This window comes from Andrena cerasifolii, chromosome 7, assembly GCF_050908995.1.
Source record: "Andrena cerasifolii isolate SP2316 chromosome 7, iyAndCera1_principal, whole genome shotgun sequence".
NCBI classification, from domain to species: domain Eukaryota; kingdom Metazoa; phylum Arthropoda; class Insecta; order Hymenoptera; family Andrenidae; genus Andrena; species Andrena cerasifolii.
Genome location: NC_135124.1, coordinates 13,426,687 through 13,444,777, shown reverse-complemented (window position 1 = coordinate 13,444,777; position 18,091 = coordinate 13,426,687). Strand labels below are relative to the sequence as shown.

Below are 18,091 nucleotides of genomic sequence, written 5' to 3'. Positions count from 1 at the left end.
GCCCCGGTGAATCCTTTGGACGCGTCTGCGGACTCCTCCGGCTCGATGAACGCCACTCAGGTGACGGTGATCGAGGTGAAAACGCTGGCGGAGAGAAATAATGACAATATGAGGTCGAAGGGCCAGAGCAAGGCCGATTCAGTTCCTTTGAAGAAGTACAAAATGCCTAAGAGGAATGTCGTCTCGAAGATCAAGGCGATGATCGAGTCCGGCCCGAAGGACGAGGCGGAGAAGGAAGCTAGGCGATCGCAGAGATCGCCCAGAAAGGGCGGCCGTTGGGACGCGGTGATGAGCAAAATCGAGGCTGGCAAGAACGAGCAGAGGACCAGGCCAGTTAGGAAGGAGGTGAAGTCCAGGGTGCTCCAGAGCCTCAGCCAGCCATCCTCCGCGGGATCCGCGCAAAAGAAAGCCGGCGACGCGAATAACAATAATAACAAGGATAAAAGGTGAGACGATGGCGTAGGAGAATCGTATATGTGTTGAATGGCCCCGGCTATCCAGCGTTGCTAACAGGTTCCTAATTATCAGGAGGATGCGCGGCCGTCAAGAAATGAAGTCGCCGACTCAAGAAACTGCCAGGAGCTCCGTTCGTAGCTCCCTGAGTGATCTCAGCACCGGGCCTAGCAAGGACGCGCCAAGTAAGTTCAATTACCATTACATTTTTAATTGACCGCGAATTAAATTAAGAATCCGCTCGATTCGCGAGGCGCTGTCGCCAATCCCCGTTGCTCTGAAACGTTAACAATGCCACCGCGGTTAACGATACGCGCCTAACTTTTACACTAATTGAATCGCGATCGGTGTAACGCAATGCTCGTTACACCTGCGATAACTCGTAGCAATCGAGCGTCTTAACGTGGGATTGACAGAGAGGTAGGCTGCCGAGTGGTAGTGGCGCAAACCGTGACAGGAAGACCTTGTGCAGCTCGAATGAACACGATGCCGACCGATTTTGCGATATCGAATTATGCTTGGCCGCATACCATGCGCTCTTTTTTCTCCTCGTTAAAAAAAAAAACCATTCGCGACCGCAAAGGTTAGCGAAACGGGTAGCCGGTTAACAGGATAGAGAAGAAACTGCACGCTCCCAATCGTTTAGTCGGACGTAAGAAGTAGAATTCGAAGGCGATTTTCCATTGTTGAAATATCGACGGGCGTGCAGAGGAGCGCGCATGCCCTTGCAACTTCGTGCGTACTTTTCTAACGAAGGTGTCAATAGTACCGACCGACCTCCAGTAACGTGGGAACGCCGACCACTCCTTGACGCATTGCTGCTTTGATAAAGGAGAGCGGAAAGTCATCCTTTAGAGCTCTGAATTCGTTCGCTTTCAGCTCTCAGGTGTTGGAGGCACGAGAGAGTTCAAAATGACATAACTTTATGGTTCAGTCTGAATGATTCAAACAATAATACCCGCGGTGCGTTCGTACCCGTCACTACTTTCACCAAAAATCGCTCGATTCCACGGATGTCAAGTCATCGATCGAGGCAATAAGAAGGGGAAGTGATTCTTTTCCATCCCCTATGGGTGAACACGGAATCTTCCGTTGTTATCCTCGGCGCACGAGGTCAAAGTTGTATAAGGAGAATGTCCCAATTTCTGCTCATGTCCCCATTTCTGCTCATTTCGTATTTTTTCTTATTATTATAAGCGTCACGTTTGTTCTGTAGTTACAACAAAATAATTCTAAATTATTTGAACATTTACGCGAGTGTTGCACGAGCTTGGAGCTAATCAAAGTGCAGCATAAGCAACGAGAAACTTTTAAAACGAGAGACTCATGATTTTTCGACCGTGTTTTAGCTGGTTGTTGTAAGGAACAGGGTCACTATTGGTATTGAGCAGAAAATAGTTTTTGCAGTAAAAGTTCTTATGTAATAATAAAAACAGATACCGTATTGTGCTCTGGATGTAGATTCTGTACTATTTTAAATTTTTTTTAAAGTAGAAAACAGGTGATTAGGTTTAGGGTCAACTGAATCACCGTTATGTCCGCATTTCTACTCACCAAAATTTTAGTAACACAACCTCACAATTCAATATATGTTGTAACCTCTATTTCTATTCGAAGGCATTTTATTTTTTGTTTATCATTATTTTATGCTTTACTGTTGTATTATAAAGCATCTCCATAAAATATGTAACTTATTTTAACCTGAAAAGGCAACATATTGTGTGAGCAGAAATTGGAACAAATGGTGAGTAGAAATACGTACATCGCTATTTTTCTTGAGCAGAAATACAGATATTTAAAGCATTATATTACAAATTACTAGTAGTTAAATATCTTGAAGTATCTTTCTTAAATAGTTTTCGACTTATTATTAAAGAATTAATCAATCACTAGTAGTTAAACATCTGGAAATATCTTTCCTAAATAGTTTTCGACTTATTATTAAAGAATTAATCAATTACTCTGCAAATTTTCATCACAAACAATTTTTTTACACCTTCTTTCCGACGAGTAACCTCTTAAACGAGCAGAAATTGTAACATTCACCTTACCTATACGATAACACCCGCGTTCGGTTTACTCGCTGCCTACAGATACTCTCGTTGAAACGTTGGATTCGCCCGAGATAACAGTTGAAATGCTTGGAGGAAGTCGAAGGACATCTCGGGGAGGGAATTATTTGGGGTTTCTTGGAACGTCTTCGATCACTCGCGTAGGTGGTCGCCTCCGCAGAAGGGGCGGGGTGGCGGTGGCGCGCGCGCGGCGACGACGCGGGCGTAGGAGGGTGTTTTTGTATCGACCCGCTCGGGGCGCGCGAAACTTAGACGTCGAACGGGTGCCCCTCTTCCGGCGCCACTGGACAGTTTCGTTTCCACTGGGTGTTGGAGCAGGCCTCGCGGGCCGCGGTCGTAACACCAGCAGCATCCAGTCGGCAGTCCTCGGCGGACCTCGTGCTCGCTCGGACGCTGTTTATGCACGCGTGTTGCATTTCCGGCCTCTCCTCCCTCTCGCTCCTGCATCCCCCGGTGGCTCTGCTTCCGCCTCTATTCCCTTCTCGCTCTCTCCCTTCGCTCCATTCTCACGAATCTCCTGTGCGCCCAATCCTCTCCCCTCCGCCGGTCCGGGTGACCGATTTTATCATCGTGGCTCGCGAGGGTACGCGGAGGAGAGGACGTGTGCGCGGCGGAAGGGAAAGAGGACGAGAGCGAACCGCCGGTGCATCGTCGTCAGTGAATGCCGCAAGGTGACGGTGCAAAGTGCATCGAAGCCGCGATCAATCTCGATCGTCCGGTTCGGTCGCGCGTCGCCACGGATTCTGGATACCTTCGGCGGCCGTGTCTACGTCGGCGTGACCTGATTTCCAGACGTGTCGCCGCGCCGGGGCTGCTCTATGTGTCCCGCTCGCTCGGCACGCCGCGGCGCCGCTGGGGACAGAGGAGGAACGATACCGTACCGAGCGTCGTGACCGGCCCCGACACGAAACCGCTGCAATATGTTATCGCGCGTTCCCCTGGCTCGCCGGTGGAATCTGTACCCGCAACACTGAACGCTGCGGGACCGGATTTACCTACCTGCCCCCCGTCTGGGGCCACCGATATGAAAGTTCCCCGAGATACCGTTACCGAACGTATCTTTCGGACCGCGTGCCACGCGGAGGACCGTCGGGGCGAAGAATAAAAGGAGGATCCGAGGCGATCAGACTCCTCGTCTCTGCGCCGGCCGTGCACGTCGGCAGCTTCACCGCTGACGAGAGAGAGAGAGAGAGAGCTTTACCGTACGGGTCAACGGCACTAGTGGTTTATTTCCGGCATTGCCTTTCTTCAACGGGCATCTCCCGTGGTGGCCGGTGCGTGTGCTGCACGTCCTTCGCTCGTCGCACGGTGGTTCTCCCTCCCGGTGTCCCCACCCCTTTTTAGACAGGTGCACCCGGCGACCACGTGCGTCTCCAAGGCCGACCACCACCGGTACGCGCACCCGCTCGCTCTGATCTCCGCCACTTACGCAATCGCCATCAGAATCAGATGGTGAACCCACATGGCTGAGGACACCGGCGCTGGAACGCACCAGTGAAAGACACAGAGGCTCGCGGACCTGTCGCAGTGCTGGATACGGGTCGAGCGCGCGAGCTTGCGCCGAACGGTTCTCCGGTTTACCTGCCGCCCGATTCTCCGCGGAAGAAACACTCGACTACCTTCGAAAGCCGCCGGAACCAAAGTGGAACCGAAAGGAGCCAGGCGGGACCATCGAGGCGGAGTAGAACCTGCGTCCTGAGCCGTTCGATCGCCACCGAAAGAAGGAATTCCTACCGCAAAGATGTTGGCCAATCGTGGACTCCAGTGCTCCACGATCATCGAGGAGTCGGCCTGGGTAACGAGCCTCGAGGCAGGCTCCAAGGACACGACGGGGTGAGGTGGTGCGCGCGCGTTCCCCTGCCTGGCCAGAGATGAGATATTTCATTGACGACGGTATGCGCCGGTGAAGGGACGGTGAAAGCGGGATTTCAAAATGGGGCAGCAAGGATCGAAGGGTAGGCCGGCGGCTCTCAGGACGGATTTCGTCAGAGACACGGCGAAAATGCGGCTGGGCAGCTTCAAGCGAGGTAGAGTCATATAATCGGGGATAGCTGGTTGATTCGTGTCCCTTTCCCTTTTTCAAACGATTTTCGCGGATGGTCAGTTCACGGTGCCGGCCAGTTAGCCTTTACCCCCCACCGTTAATCCCTGAATCTCGTTTCGCTAAGGAAAGGAAGGGAAAAAGAAATGAAGAGTCGTGTCGGGTGGCGCTGTCCTGCCACCTGTCTTTTCCTTCGCGCTTCATTTAACGCTAGAAAGTTGCGACGAGCGGGCGACTGGCCGGCTCTCCGGCGTTGCATAGGCATTCGAAAAGGTAGATAGATGGGTCGAGAGCGGTTTCTCTTAAGGGGACATTCCACTCGGTAGAAAAATCCGACAATTTTCGGTGATGGTTTTTATGATGAAATACACACTTAACGTTCTCGAATTTCGGGGGGTTTATTGTACCACTCTTGAAATACAAGAAAAAATCTTTGTTGTTTGTTTAATTCATTTGTTTAGATAAATATTTCGCAGTGAAGTTGGCGTTTCAGAATTGCTGGCGGTTGAAATTTCGCACGACTGGACCATCGGAAATAAAAAAACAAACATATTTTTAATTTGCAGGACAAATAGCCACAAATAGCTTCAGATTTTTTAATATTTTCCCACATTTTATATCTATTAAACAGAAAAGAAATGCCCTTTTCGGTACTTTCAACTTTGATCGACTCCCATTTTAATAATTTCGATTCAAAATTGATCTTTCGTGGAAAGCGAGATAATCATACTCCTACGAATTAGAAATATGTTTCGTTTTTTTATTTCCCATGGTCCAGTCGTGCGAAATTTTAACCGCCAGCAATTCTGAAGCCATCAACTTCACTGCGAAATATTTATCTAAACAAATGAATTAAACAAACAACAAAGATTTTTTCTTGTATTTCAAGAGTGGTAGAATATACCCCCAGAAATTCGAACGCGTTAAGTGTTTATTTCATTATAAAAATCATCACCGAAAAGTGTCCGATTTATCGGCCGAGAGAGTAGAATGTCCCCTTAAGCGAGTCTAAACGTTACGGGGGAAGGATCAAAGGTACCCTACTTACGCGGATCGTCAGGGGATTTCTCTTTTACGTTGCCCATCGATCATTGTTGCACGAGGATTCGCCCGGAAAGTAGGCCTCTTGGTGGGGTCGTTAAATGCTACCCGGTGGGATATAAATAATCAATCATTTTTCATTAACCCCGCCGATTTATATTTAGATTCGGGGCTGAACGTGGCCTAGAAACGTCACCACGGTTCACCCCACGGAACAGGGTGAACTTAAGTAGCTGAGGATCTTTTATAGGGAAGACCGGGGCCAGTTGTTACAATTTTCAGTTTTTTATTTTTTATTTTTTTTGCATTCCATATTCAATACTATCAATGACTCTCACTTAAAGTACGTTCTTTCCTCTACCGATGACCGCTATCGCATGTAATTAAACGAGAACCATGACTTTGAAACAAGCCATTTTGAAGGTCGAGACATGTTGTATCAACGTGCCCCGAGTAGGGGCTAATTGTTACACAATACGGGGCAAGTTGTTACAGGATTAAATTTTACAAAACAAGGCTTATTATGAGTAATATAATTATATTTTCTTGGACAAAAGTAAATTTATTAATGATAAGAATCTATTACCATAAATATACAATAAAAAATCCATTTTAAAAATAATAAGAAACTACTGAAATCAGTTGCACTAATTATCGTCGTCCGTTTCATACGGGGACTCGTGTCTATTATTTCTAGTGGTTTTACTTCTCACCTGCCTTTTCTTTACTGTATGTTTTTTTTATTTTTATGTCATCACTTTCCTTTTTAAAATTTTTTAATAAACTCTTTAGGTTTTGATTTTTACTTTTCGTTTTTTCTTTTAACAGTTGAAAGGGTTAAATTAATAAATTAATTACTAAATACAATGTAACAACACCTCTTTCCCTCTGTAACAACATGCCCCTTGTCTTGTGTAACAACTTGCCCCGGTTGACAGCATTGTGTATAAAAAGCTATAAGTTCATACCAGTTTGGTGTATACTCATATTCTTGGTACGAATCTGCAGCTAAAGGAACACTGATTCAAACGTGGTAATATTAATTTACATACATTTATCTGTCTGTTCGGTAGAAAAGATTCAAGTACAAAGAGAAAAGTTACTATTAGTACCGAAAACACAAAAAACTGTAATAAACTGACAACGCGTGAACCGACCACAAACAAACAACATACACAACAGTGTATGGTTGAAACACATCAGCCACTTCGTCGTCGAAGTGATAGTGCAAGCGAAAAGAATTTAAACTGCTTTGTAACAACCTGCCCCTGTAACATCTAGCCCCGGTCTCCCCTACCCCCCAGTTCCAACTTGCTCCTTAATTCCACGATTAGTCGTTCTCCACTTTCCCCTATTCGATCGCATAGATCGCGCTAAAATTCTAATGGCATTGGTGTCTCACCCAGGCAGAAACGACTCCTGGAAATTTGCTCGCTTACTTCTCAGACACCCTCTATTAAACATCGTAGCTTTCAACGAGTCTCTCCCCCTTTCACTGCGGAATTACTGCAAGTTATCGAGCGCAATTGACATTGGCAATTAACACGGGGACGTGCGAGTATCAGGCGGTTGTAGCGGCGTTACTTAATATTATTACTTTGTCCCATTCGCGTGCCCTGAATATTCCCCGGCGGCAGTTTCTCTGGCGCGCGAGATTAATTCCAGCCATTATGCACGCGGGGGCATAGCGCACGGGCCGTTATACGCTCGTGGGCAACCTGAGCTACGCGCAGCCTGGTGTACATAATAAACGTTTTCTTTTCCTCGTTGGCATAATCGACGGGCGCGCATACGGGTTCAAACTTAGCTCCTCCGTCCCGCTATGCCGCCTCGCCGAGCGCGAATTCCGATGATGCGCGGGAAAATGGTAATAAAGTAGCTACGCGGGCTTGACGGGAGCAACGAAATTCCACGGTCGACGAACCACACGGACACGTAACGCCACGGGCGACGTCCCTTGTTTCTCGCGATTCTTCTCATATAAATAGCCACGGAGACGTTTTCGGGCACTGATTAAATCCGCTCCATTTGCTTCTGTGCTTCCAGAGAGATCACCCACGTCAGCGAACCCGCCGAGGAGGTTGGCGAACGGCCGGGGTAGCCAGCAGAATCGTGTCAACAGCTTCGACGCGAAGAAGAACTGCGTAGAAATTTCGCCCATCAATCTCGGTGAGTGGCCGGCTACGGGGGCCCCTCTACGTTGCGGCCGTTTGTAAATCACGGGGACGAGCTTGCACATACCGTGGCCACCGCAACGTGTGCGTGTACGGAGAGGCTCGCAAATGTGTCCGCGCGCCGATTGAACGGGGAGGAAATGAAAGGTCGAGGGCACCGCTGCGTGCTTCCGGTTGGAGACCTAGTGCGAGCGAATACTTTTTCCTTCGGCCGCCTGCCTCTATGCAACTGTCCGCGCACGGCTCGCGCCGGCCGATCGGCACGTACCGGCCGACGCGACGCTTCGAACGGCTCAAACCCGCCGTCGATAGTCACGACTATCGGAGTGCTATTTTCAGTGGCAAGCACACCGCGTCGAAAACTACCATTGGCAAACGGCCATAATAGTTTCGTCGGATATATAGTGCGTCGTATCTATCGGTTTCTGCTTTTCCTATAAATACCTGACGCGCTGAGAAACGTTATTGCTCGTTAACACTAGCAAGACCAGCTGGGCTTCGCTTAGGGGTTCTCGGCGCTCACTAAAGCTCGAATTTCGTAAAATCTAAATCAGATGAAGAACCATGTCATTAGCAGGCGAAGAAAGCGAGCGACATCATAAATAATTCATTGCCAAACGTGGTCACCCGAGGCGTTGAAAGTCCCGGGGTTAATCTCGGGGGTCACAGGCAGTGCCAATTTGTAAATGAAATGCGTTTATCCCTGGATCGTCAGCTCTCTATCCGAAGCGGAGATCAACCGTCTTCTTGTATGCCTCATAGGCGGGGAACAATAGAGTGCCCCTCGGAATTCATTGGAATTGGCACCCTCGGCCACCGCTGTTCTGATGATTACCCGCGGTCGTAGGCTCGCGAGGCTTTGTTTAAGGGCCAGGTCAGAATCGTAACGGTACGCACCCCCTTGTGCCATCCACGTCACCGACCATTTAAACCCCTGGCCGTGGCTAGCGCAGTCAAACGCTTCCGTCAGTCCTTCGTCGGCCACAAACGCGAAAACAACGGACTGCCACTCGGTCTGGCCGACTAGTCGTGCTCGACGTCGAAATATTCCGCTTCGCGAACGTGAGCTGGATGTTACGTGTCCACGACGCGGTGCCCCGTGACCAGCATCGTTAACCGCGAGGCGGTCTGTGAACGTGAAGGACGATTACGATAAGCAGATTAGCCGGCTTCGATACGAGGGGTGCATAGTTCGGGTGACTGGACTGTTCAAGCAGCGATGGTGTCATCGTACTACAGTAACTATCTTTGTGTTTCAATGCTGATCGCTGACGAGTCTGCGAAGGGATGTTAGATCAGAGTGGGACGTTAGACTGGTAATTAGGAAAAATCAGAAGTGTATCGATCCCTGAACTGTGCTAGGCGCTGGAGTCGCGAGGTTCAGCAAGCTCTAGAACTTTGAGCCGAGGTACCCTTCAATTAGCAGCTTTACGAAGCGTGGAATTTAATATATTTGCCATTAATTCCGTCGAAACTTTGGAAATTGATAATTTGTTAAATCTCCAGCGAATCTACTATGAAGGGTGAAAGCGAAAGGTTCCCAATGGTGTTCAGCGATCGTAGCCCCAAAAATCTCTCTGTAGACTTTTAACATTGTTCTTCTGGCTTCCGCGGGGCAAATGTTATTCGCCGCGGTTTTGTAATGTTAAATTTTTACGTGAAAGTTTCCGCGCTCGTGCATACGCGGTTTATCTCGAACGGTCCGCCGCGGCGTACGGTACTCGCGGACGCGACGATACATCATTTAAACCACCGCCGGTGAGCGTGGTAACGTGCTCTCGTTAACGTAGCGAATTCTGTTCTTTTTTTTCCGCAGAGAAGAGCCCGTCAGCGACGCGAAAGCCGACAATAACCAGGAGATTAACAACCACTGTCCCAGCGAAGCAGCACGGTTCAACGACATCGACTAAAGGTACTATCGATATTTCCGCGTCGTCATTTCTCTTTCTTCCTGCGACGCGTGGCAAAACCGCGGCACACTTCTGCATATAGGTCACGTAAAGTTGGTGCGCGCGACACGTCGTTCCTTTTCGCATCGAGCTTCAGAGACATAGATTTCCCCGAAGCTTCGTAAGTACATTTAACATGGAATCTTATCGCAGCTCAAAGAAATCCGTGGGTCGTTGATTCTGGACCAAATTGCTCCGTGAGAACCGATCAGAATGCATTAAAGTAATGAAAGTCTGTCGGCGAAAGGTCAGGTGAAGAAGAAGGCGACGATGATGTATCATCAGCTTTGAACTTTCAGTAAAGGAAGAAACCGAGCATCCTCGTCATTCGTGGTGTGAAATAGAAAGTGTTAACACCTTAACTGTTCCCCTTACGTCTACGCAAATTCACGACGTCGATCTGAAAGCCGTCAAGCTTACATAAAACTTGCTCGTACCTCCAGGAATCAGCGAATGGCTGAGAAATCCTCAAGATACCTAAAATCGTAAGTTTGCTTCAACAAGGTATCAGGGCATAATTTAGAAATTCTTTCCTGGTCCCTAAAAGACGATATTTCGTGCGCAGCAACTCGAGGAGTATTTTCGAAGCGCTTACTAAGCGTGTTCCCCGCGCTATTGTCTCCCGCAGGAGATAATACAGCGAGGGAACATCGTCCTATCGCGGCTTTCTAATTCATTGACCGCGCTGCTCCGCCGGTAGCTGGTTTCTAAAAAAAGTCCCACGGTGATTTTGCGGTGCGTACGGCGCTACGCGAGCGTTTCTGCGCGGGGACGCACACGTGCGTGTTCCTCCGCGTGGCGGCTTGTCGTGTCGAAGAAAGTCATAGCTTTCACTGGTCCTTCGTCCACGGCGAACCCTGTTCCCTGCTCTCCCGTCGCGGCGTCGCTCCTCGCGAGACCCGCGGGGCAATCCGGGACCAGGCGTCGCGGAGCGAATTTGGGCGTAGCGAGCGAAAGTGTATAATTCCGTTTGGAGCCGTCTCCGATGATTCGCTGGGATTTTTTACTTTCGACGGGAGTCCTCGTCACCTCGCCGATCGAGCCGCACGCTCTTAGAAGCGCTCCGAAGTTCTCCCAGTGTCGGTGGAGTTAATTAAGGGTTAATCGCTCCGAACGCACCGGGCTTTCCACTCGGGGCCCGCACGTGCTTATCTGGAACAAATTACCGAAGCAAAGATTATCATCAATGGCCGGCCGCGTCCTAGAAACCACCGAATTGCAGGTCGAGTTTCTACGAGTCACGGTCTTGTACTTCCTTTCCTTTTAATTTAGTGTCCTATTAATCATTCATGAAGCAACTTCCGCCGAGCAAATTGGGGAAATGGTTAGGCCTGGGACTCGAACAAATTGTTCCTGGATCTGCTCATGCACATTCCACGAGCCTTCGAATCAATGAGCACCAGCTCGGTAAATCTTCTCCGCCCGTACTGGAAATTAGGAGTCAGTTTTGGGAAATCGGTAGGGATCTTCTCGAAGGGGCAATCGAATTATTAATTCTACTTATCAGTGCAGGCAGGTGTCAGTGACTAGAATAGACAATCGTCCGCCGAGGACCTGACGGAAGAGGTTTATCGGATCGTCGATCACTGGGTCCATTATCCTGGAACGATTATACCTCGGACACGTATCGTCGCCACCTCCCGCCATGTAAGGGTGGCCAATTCCGAATGGAAAAGGCGAATTTATTCGGAGCACGGCTCCTTGAAATAACTCACCGAGCTCGCGTGCCTGTCGCTGTCTTCTGTGCTGGCTACTTTTCATCGTTACCACATGAATGTACTCGCTGGAACAAAGTCCTCCAGTCGTTCCCATCTTCGTGACCCATAAACCGGCGTGATCGAATAGCAGATGAAGTAATAGACGGGCAGAGTAATGGCAGGCCGGAGTCAGCTTCGCCGGCGTCGCACGCCTTTTGCATCGCAAGTTTCAGTGGATGGCTCTGCCAATGGCGAATGTATAGATGCAATTATGGAAACGTATGCAGACATTGTGGGTCATATTCAAGTCGTGTGTACCATGTGTGTAGAGCGCGTGTCCGGCCAGACACCGCTTCCCGCGTGTCCATCGTCTTCGTCTTCCTCCTCGAGGTTGCACCTCGTTTCAAGGTGGTAGGAGTGGTCGTCGGAAAGGGGGGGGGGGATAGGTATATCGCTCCGCGAGGCAGCCTGTGGCTCGTGCTAATTCAGTCGAAGTGCGGACTTGGCCAGCAAATCGCTACAAATGACGATCACGATTAGATCTCTTTCATATCTCTCCCTGAATCGCCCATATCGAACGTTTTCACCCTAATCGGAGCACTCGATCGGTACCTCCTAGCAATTGCAGTGAAAATCCTCGCGTGCACATTCCTTCAGGTCTATTCACCAGAAGCCGGCATTCTAAAAGGAAGCTTAAACGTAATCCAGTCTAAAAAAAAGGGACAATTCTTTAATCTCGTTCGATTTTAATTCGTGGAAATTTTCCGCGTTGAAAAAGTAAGTCGTTGCGCAGTGAGGCGTCCACTCGTAAACACGCGCGTGGAAGTGATAAATACTGGAAGTGCCTGAAATAAGCCGCTTGGAGGAAACTCTCGACGACCAGGAAATTTCCCTCGGCTCGGCCGAGTGGCGGCTGCCTCGAAGTGGCATACCTGCTCCTTGGATTTCCCGTGTTCTCGCGGCACGGCTTCGTCGTACGGTTGACCTTAACCCAGAGTGCCTTCATTGACTGGGGCCGGTGCTCTTGGACCTGTTTGGCCGGGTGTCGAAATAAAATCGAACGATCCAAGCGCGTGGGGGAAGGTCTTTTTTTTTAGCCTGCTCCAAGGCGGCGCAGAAGAACCTGCAGCGGGTGGGCGGCGAGCGGAGTCCTCCCCGCGTGCTTTCACGTACATCACCGCGATAATGGGAGGATGAAGTGACGCAGCCAGGCCAAATCCTCGTTGCGACTTAACGAGGCGAGCTGCGCGCGCGAGTTTCCCGCGCCGTCGCCGGGATGATCGCGTTTTCACCGCGAGCCTCCGGCTAAGCCGGCTCTTGGCGACAAATATCCGAAGGGATCCTGAAAAACAGGTAGCCCGACTTTCCAACACCGAGCCCCGACGGTTTTCTCTCTTGAAACGAGTTTTCCGCGGCGACTTTCTTCGATACATCTAAATCTGTCGACGGGTGTAAGATGAGCGGAGATAGTAAGATCCGGCGGTCCCCGTTAGAGAGGCACCAGGCATTCGTCAGCTTTCCTCGGGATGACGGCCCGCTCGAATCTGTTGGACGATCGTGGCCGAGGCTGACGTTGGTCCCGATAACGGAGGGATCGCGAGCGCGCGGCGACTAGATGCCTCGAATTAGAGGGGTGTGTCGACCGGATAGAGGAGGAATCGAGCTTTCGTCGCGGTTCGAGGGATCGTAATGGTGATGGGCCCGGTGACGTTGCTTGCAGATCGTGAAACCAAGGAGCACAGCAACAGCTACGCGGTGACAAGGGCGTCTTTGGAGACGCGGGACCAGGCAGCGCAAACCGACATACCCTATGAGGCTCTTCGCGCGAAACGGGCGGAACAAGTCGTGCAAGCCCTCTCCATCACTGTACAATATCTGGCCTACGAGGTACGCTTTACTCTTCCTTCTCTTTCAAATTGCCCTCCGCCGTGAGAAATAAATTATTCTAATTATTCGCCGCGTTACTTTGCCCAGTTGGACGCGTTCTCCACGCCGAAGCTGAAGAAGGATTGCGAGAACATGAAGAAGGAATGGATGTCGTCGTGCACGGAGATCGCGGAGCTGAGAACTAGAAACCTCGGCATTGAAGAGAGGCTCGAGTTGGATAGGGAGGACCATCGGAGAGCCTTGGACCAGCTTCGCGAAGATCGTGAGTCTTGCCAAGAGTTTTATTTGTGTTTCTTTCGGTCCCCTGACTCGCGTCACGCTGGTTACCAGCGTGACGTAATTTCCTTCCCTTCGTGAATTACGATTGCAGCCGAGGTTTACGGCTGTTCCACGGCTGTCCCTGCGACTTTATTTCATTCGCCTGCTCTGTGCCTGGCACCGCGTATCATATGATAATGATATTCTGCCGGTAACGAAGCATAATAGTCCCGATGTCGTGGCGAATGACAGAGGTGGTTAAAGTGGAGCAATTGTTAATTAAAATCCGCGCGGCACCGATGCCCACGCATGTCACAGGGACACTCACCAAATAATTCCGAGATAGAATTTTTAAAAGCCACCACACGCGAGCACACGCACTATCTAGCTTCGGACATTAGAAACGCTCGATTTAGTGGCCACGTAACGTTTCATCGTAGTTAATTATAGGTTGGCACGTTCGACGGACCTTAATCTGTACCCTCCCTCTCCTGTCTCTCTGGTCCTCTGACGTTTTGTTTTCCTTCTGTTTTCTTGTTTTCCCCCCCGGTCTGTCCGGAATGACGTCAATCGTACGCTAAGGTAGAAATTTGTGAATGTTTCTCCAGTGGAAGCTCGCCACGCGGAGCACATCGCCACTCTGGAGGCCGCCCTGCAGGAGGAGAGGCGCCGATGCGAGGTGAGGCTTCGCGATTCCTTGAACGAAGCGGCGAAGGAGCACCGCGCCACGATGGTGAAGCTGCGGGCCGAACAGGAGGCGGAAATCGTACGGAAGGACACGGAGTACAAGAGGAGGTCGGTGGTGTACGATCCGGGAGCGGCGCTGATCGCGGAGGTGGAATCCCTGCGATCGGTGTTGGAGATCCGGAGTCAGGAGAACGCCAACCTGAGATCGGATCTAGACAACTTCAGGCGCGAGATCGAGGACAAAGAGGCGTTGCAGCAGCGCGTGGACACTCTCGAGGCCAGATGCGAGGACCTGAAGGCGCAGCTTCAGTGCAAGGAGGCCCTCGAGAGGCAGTTATCGCACGACAGCGAGGTGCTGCACGAGTCTATCCATCAGATCTCGAAGCAGAACAAGCGTCTGGCGCAGAGGAACGAGGAGCTCCAGTGGAGGCTGCGTCAAAAAAACGAAGTGGTGACCGTTCTTGCGAACTTGACGCCTAGGCTATCGCGGTCCCTGGGCCCGGAACACGTCGAGCACACACTCTCTCCCGACAAGAACGGTCCGCAGTCGTCCTCCATGGTGAAGTTTATGGTGGAGAAGGGTGACTCGGTCTCGTGGACGCTGGAGATCGACGACGAGCAGTCGAAGGGAGCGACGGACGCGTCGTCGTCGTCGGCGACGCCGCCGAAGATGAGCAGACCCGAGACGGCCACCTCAGTGTCGCGACAAGGCTCCCTCAGATTGGCCCCGAGAAGGCCGTCGGTGGACATGAGGGCGAGGTCCAAGAGCATCTCCGTGACGGACTCCGCGCGTGTAGAGGAGTCCGCGTGGGCGCCCACCTGCAACTCCACGCCGAACCCTCGGCGAAGACCAAGGAGCGATCCGTCTTCTTCGTCCTCGTCCACCTCGTCGTCGGTTTCCTCGTCCTCGGCGGCGGTGACGACGAATTCCGCGGTGGCCGTCGCTGTGGCCGCCGCAGCGGCCGCTGCGGCGGCTGCCGAGGATTGTGGCGTTGGCCAGAGACCGCAGGAAGCTGGCGGCGAGGCTATGATCTCGGAGGAGACGTCTGCCACGAGCAGCGAGGACGACGAGTCCTCCACCAGTAGCGATATCCCTCCGTTGCCCATACAGTTCGCTTGGGGTAAACCGATCAAGTAACGCGATTCCCGAGGTACCTACCCCTCTTGCTTATTCTTAATCGCGACGTTCAATCGCAACGTTTTTAATCGCGATAGGCCACGCGATTTCAATCGGGACAAACAGGTTCACCCGGGCGGTTTCCGCGTGATCTCGTGGCAATCGCCCCCCGGCCGTCATCACTGAGGATAATAAACGATATCCTTCGCGCGGGATTGAACTTTCCACGCGGTTCTTTCAAACGTTGTACGCGCAATTTTTCTATTACCTCTGTACCTGTAAACGTGTACGCTCGATCGCGAAGGGACGGAGAAGCTTAAACGTCTCTGCGCACATATCACTTCCGAACCGATACGTGCGCTGAGGCCTTAGCCTGTTGACTGGGTCGTTTCTCTGTCGATCTAAACATCCCTATTCAGAAGCAGTTTCGTTTCGCCCCATAGCAAGTGTGCTACATATGACTGGACTCTATGTCTACTCCTTTTGTACGAGTGTCATTATTGAATTTCTGTGGTGTAGTTTGTTCGTCTGTCCCAGTTAACAGGTTCAGATCACGGTCGATGGATAGACGGGTGCAGTGTGAACTCTCGCGCAAGGTGAAGTAGTTGGGGGGCCCCAGATTGCCGTAGAAGATGCAATCCTTGGGCGACGAGTAGTACACCTCGAGATGTTTTCATAGTGCACCTACTCCATCGATCGTACACACGCGTTTCACCGCAATTGCGGATCGATAACGAGATAAATGCGAAGATAAAGAAGTTAGTTTTTATTTGTATGCACTTAGATTAGGGAGGATTTTTACGGTGTGTGGCGGTGTTTTCAAATTATGACCCTTTAAGTTTACGGAGCTGACTTCTGTGTCTTTGCCAGTGGCGGGTGAAGCTACTCGAAGGCCTCTAGCATCTGCACGACCATCCGCCGCTGCTCATATATCGCCAAATGGATTAATGGTCCCTCTTGATAGCCCGCGTACGTTCTACCGATTTCGTTCCGAATGTACATGTACGTATTTTCTACCCGTGAAGTATATATTTTGCGATCCTAGGTATTCGAAGCACGACTTTATTCCAAGCGTTCCGAGAATCACTCGCGATCCCTTTAGAATAGAAAAAATGCGCGTAGAAGGGTTCGATTAATTTCGTTTAACGGGAAATTTGTTGTCAGTCTCGACATATAGACCATTTGCGCGGGCTGTACCCGCGGCCACGCGCCACCGTATGTTTCTCAGAACCGAATCGTATCGAGGTCACCGTTTGTTTTTTCATTCGCGACGCACTTTTACACATGTCCGTTTTATAAGGTATAATGCGTTTATATTACGTCTGTACATAAACGACAACGATGTTTATAAATTAATTAGTCTTTATCGCAATTAATGTAAATAGACAACGCCCGTCAAGATCGATGATCCCCGCTCCTCCGGAATGAAATGGAAAAAATGAGAGGGAGAAAGGAATACGTCGACGAGCCGCTCCGCCGTGCTTCACGAATGAAACGCAATTTCGTCGTCGATGATACCGCAAGCTTGCCGAACGGCACACGGCTATCGTGGTTCGTCGCAGATTCAATCGATTTACATTTTTCTTGACCCCATTTCCACCCAGCGCTCCCTCGCCTCCTTCGAAGAACGTAACGACGTATTTTACATTGAAACGAATGATTTGTTTTTTTCCCCTCGTAACGTTGAAATGTTTATTTTGACAGTGACGCATCACGAGAATGTATCACGCTCGTGATACACGTTCGACGCGGAAGGAGAGGAAACGAACGATAGCCCATAATGTTGTACGTTTTATTGCCAAACGCTGATGTACGAATGGAACCATTTTATCTGTACCCTCTTCCCGTTTCACGTACAGCATCATCGGATCTACAGATACTATGCTATTTCAGGTGCGACTCGTTAACCGACTACCAGCATCGAAGAACGGTCGGTTGGATGAAACGATTGATTTAAAAGCAGTAGTATAGGAATAATTGGAAGGCGTCGATTATAAGAAAAAGCAAGTATTATTCGCCGAGAAGCGTGTTTTCTCTCACATGTGCTGGCAAATTCAATGTATTATATACCTATCAAATAAATATTATCTGAATTAAGGTAAACCCTCCGAACGTCCTACCATTTGATAATCACATTCAGCGAAGGGCTTAAACTGTAGTTCTTTTTATTCGAAGTCTCAATATTTTTATAACGAATGAATGGGTAAGGCCTTCGTTCATAATCTATGAATGATGAATTTATTGCAGGCCATTGCTTGTACTACCTGTAGATGCTTAACATTTCCATTCTAGTTGAAATGCTTTTCAGTTTCGTAATTTTTAAAGCTGCCGTCTCATCTTTGTTATGGCCCGAATCGATCTACTAATGAAACTACTACGATCGATGAAAGGAACTAGTGATCCCCCAGGGAGTGATCGGAACAACGTGTATCGTTGCTGATTTGTTGCCGCGATTTTGGAGCAAAAAAGCGGAAGTAGACAGGGAAAAAGACTGTAAAAAAAAGAAAGAGGCAGAAATACTGATAGGAAGAGACAGAAATACTGATAGAAAAAGACAGAAATACTGACAGAAAGAGAGAGAGAGAGAGAAATACTGATAGAAAGAGACAGACATGTTTATTTCCGGTTTTGCTCCAAGATGGCTGCGGTTATACCGATCACTCCCTAGAAGATCACTAAAAGGAACCTGTACATAGGTGACATTTCCAGGTACTC

General features: G+C 49.8%; 1 protein-coding gene and 1 long non-coding RNA gene across 5 annotated transcripts in view; one reads left to right on the top strand and one right to left on the bottom strand.

Annotated features, from left to right (window-relative positions):
• Positions 1-17,479, top strand: part of Toc (toucan) — a 33,351-nt gene extending 15,872 nt beyond the window's left edge. For 2 of the 4 annotated variants that reach the window (XM_076816444.1, XM_076816446.1), the window contains 7 exons: positions 1-446; positions 529-638; positions 7,654-7,776; positions 9,598-9,693; positions 13,148-13,314; positions 13,402-13,576; positions 14,181-17,479. In XM_076816444.1, the coding sequence (XP_076672559.1) occupies positions 1-446; positions 529-638; positions 7,654-7,776; positions 9,598-9,693; positions 13,148-13,314; positions 13,402-13,576; positions 14,181-15,397 (2,334 nt within the window). In that variant the 3' untranslated portion in view covers positions 15,398-17,479. The remainder of the gene's footprint in view (positions 447-528; positions 639-7,653; positions 7,777-9,597; positions 9,694-13,147; positions 13,315-13,401; positions 13,577-14,180) is intronic. The other 2 variants (XR_013086001.1, XM_076816445.1) reach the window with 2 other exon arrangements.
• The window catches only part of LOC143371375 (uncharacterized), a 111,672-nt gene that overhangs the window by 51,743 nt on the left and 41,838 nt on the right, over positions 1-18,091 (bottom strand). The gene's annotated exons all lie outside the window — the stretch shown is intronic.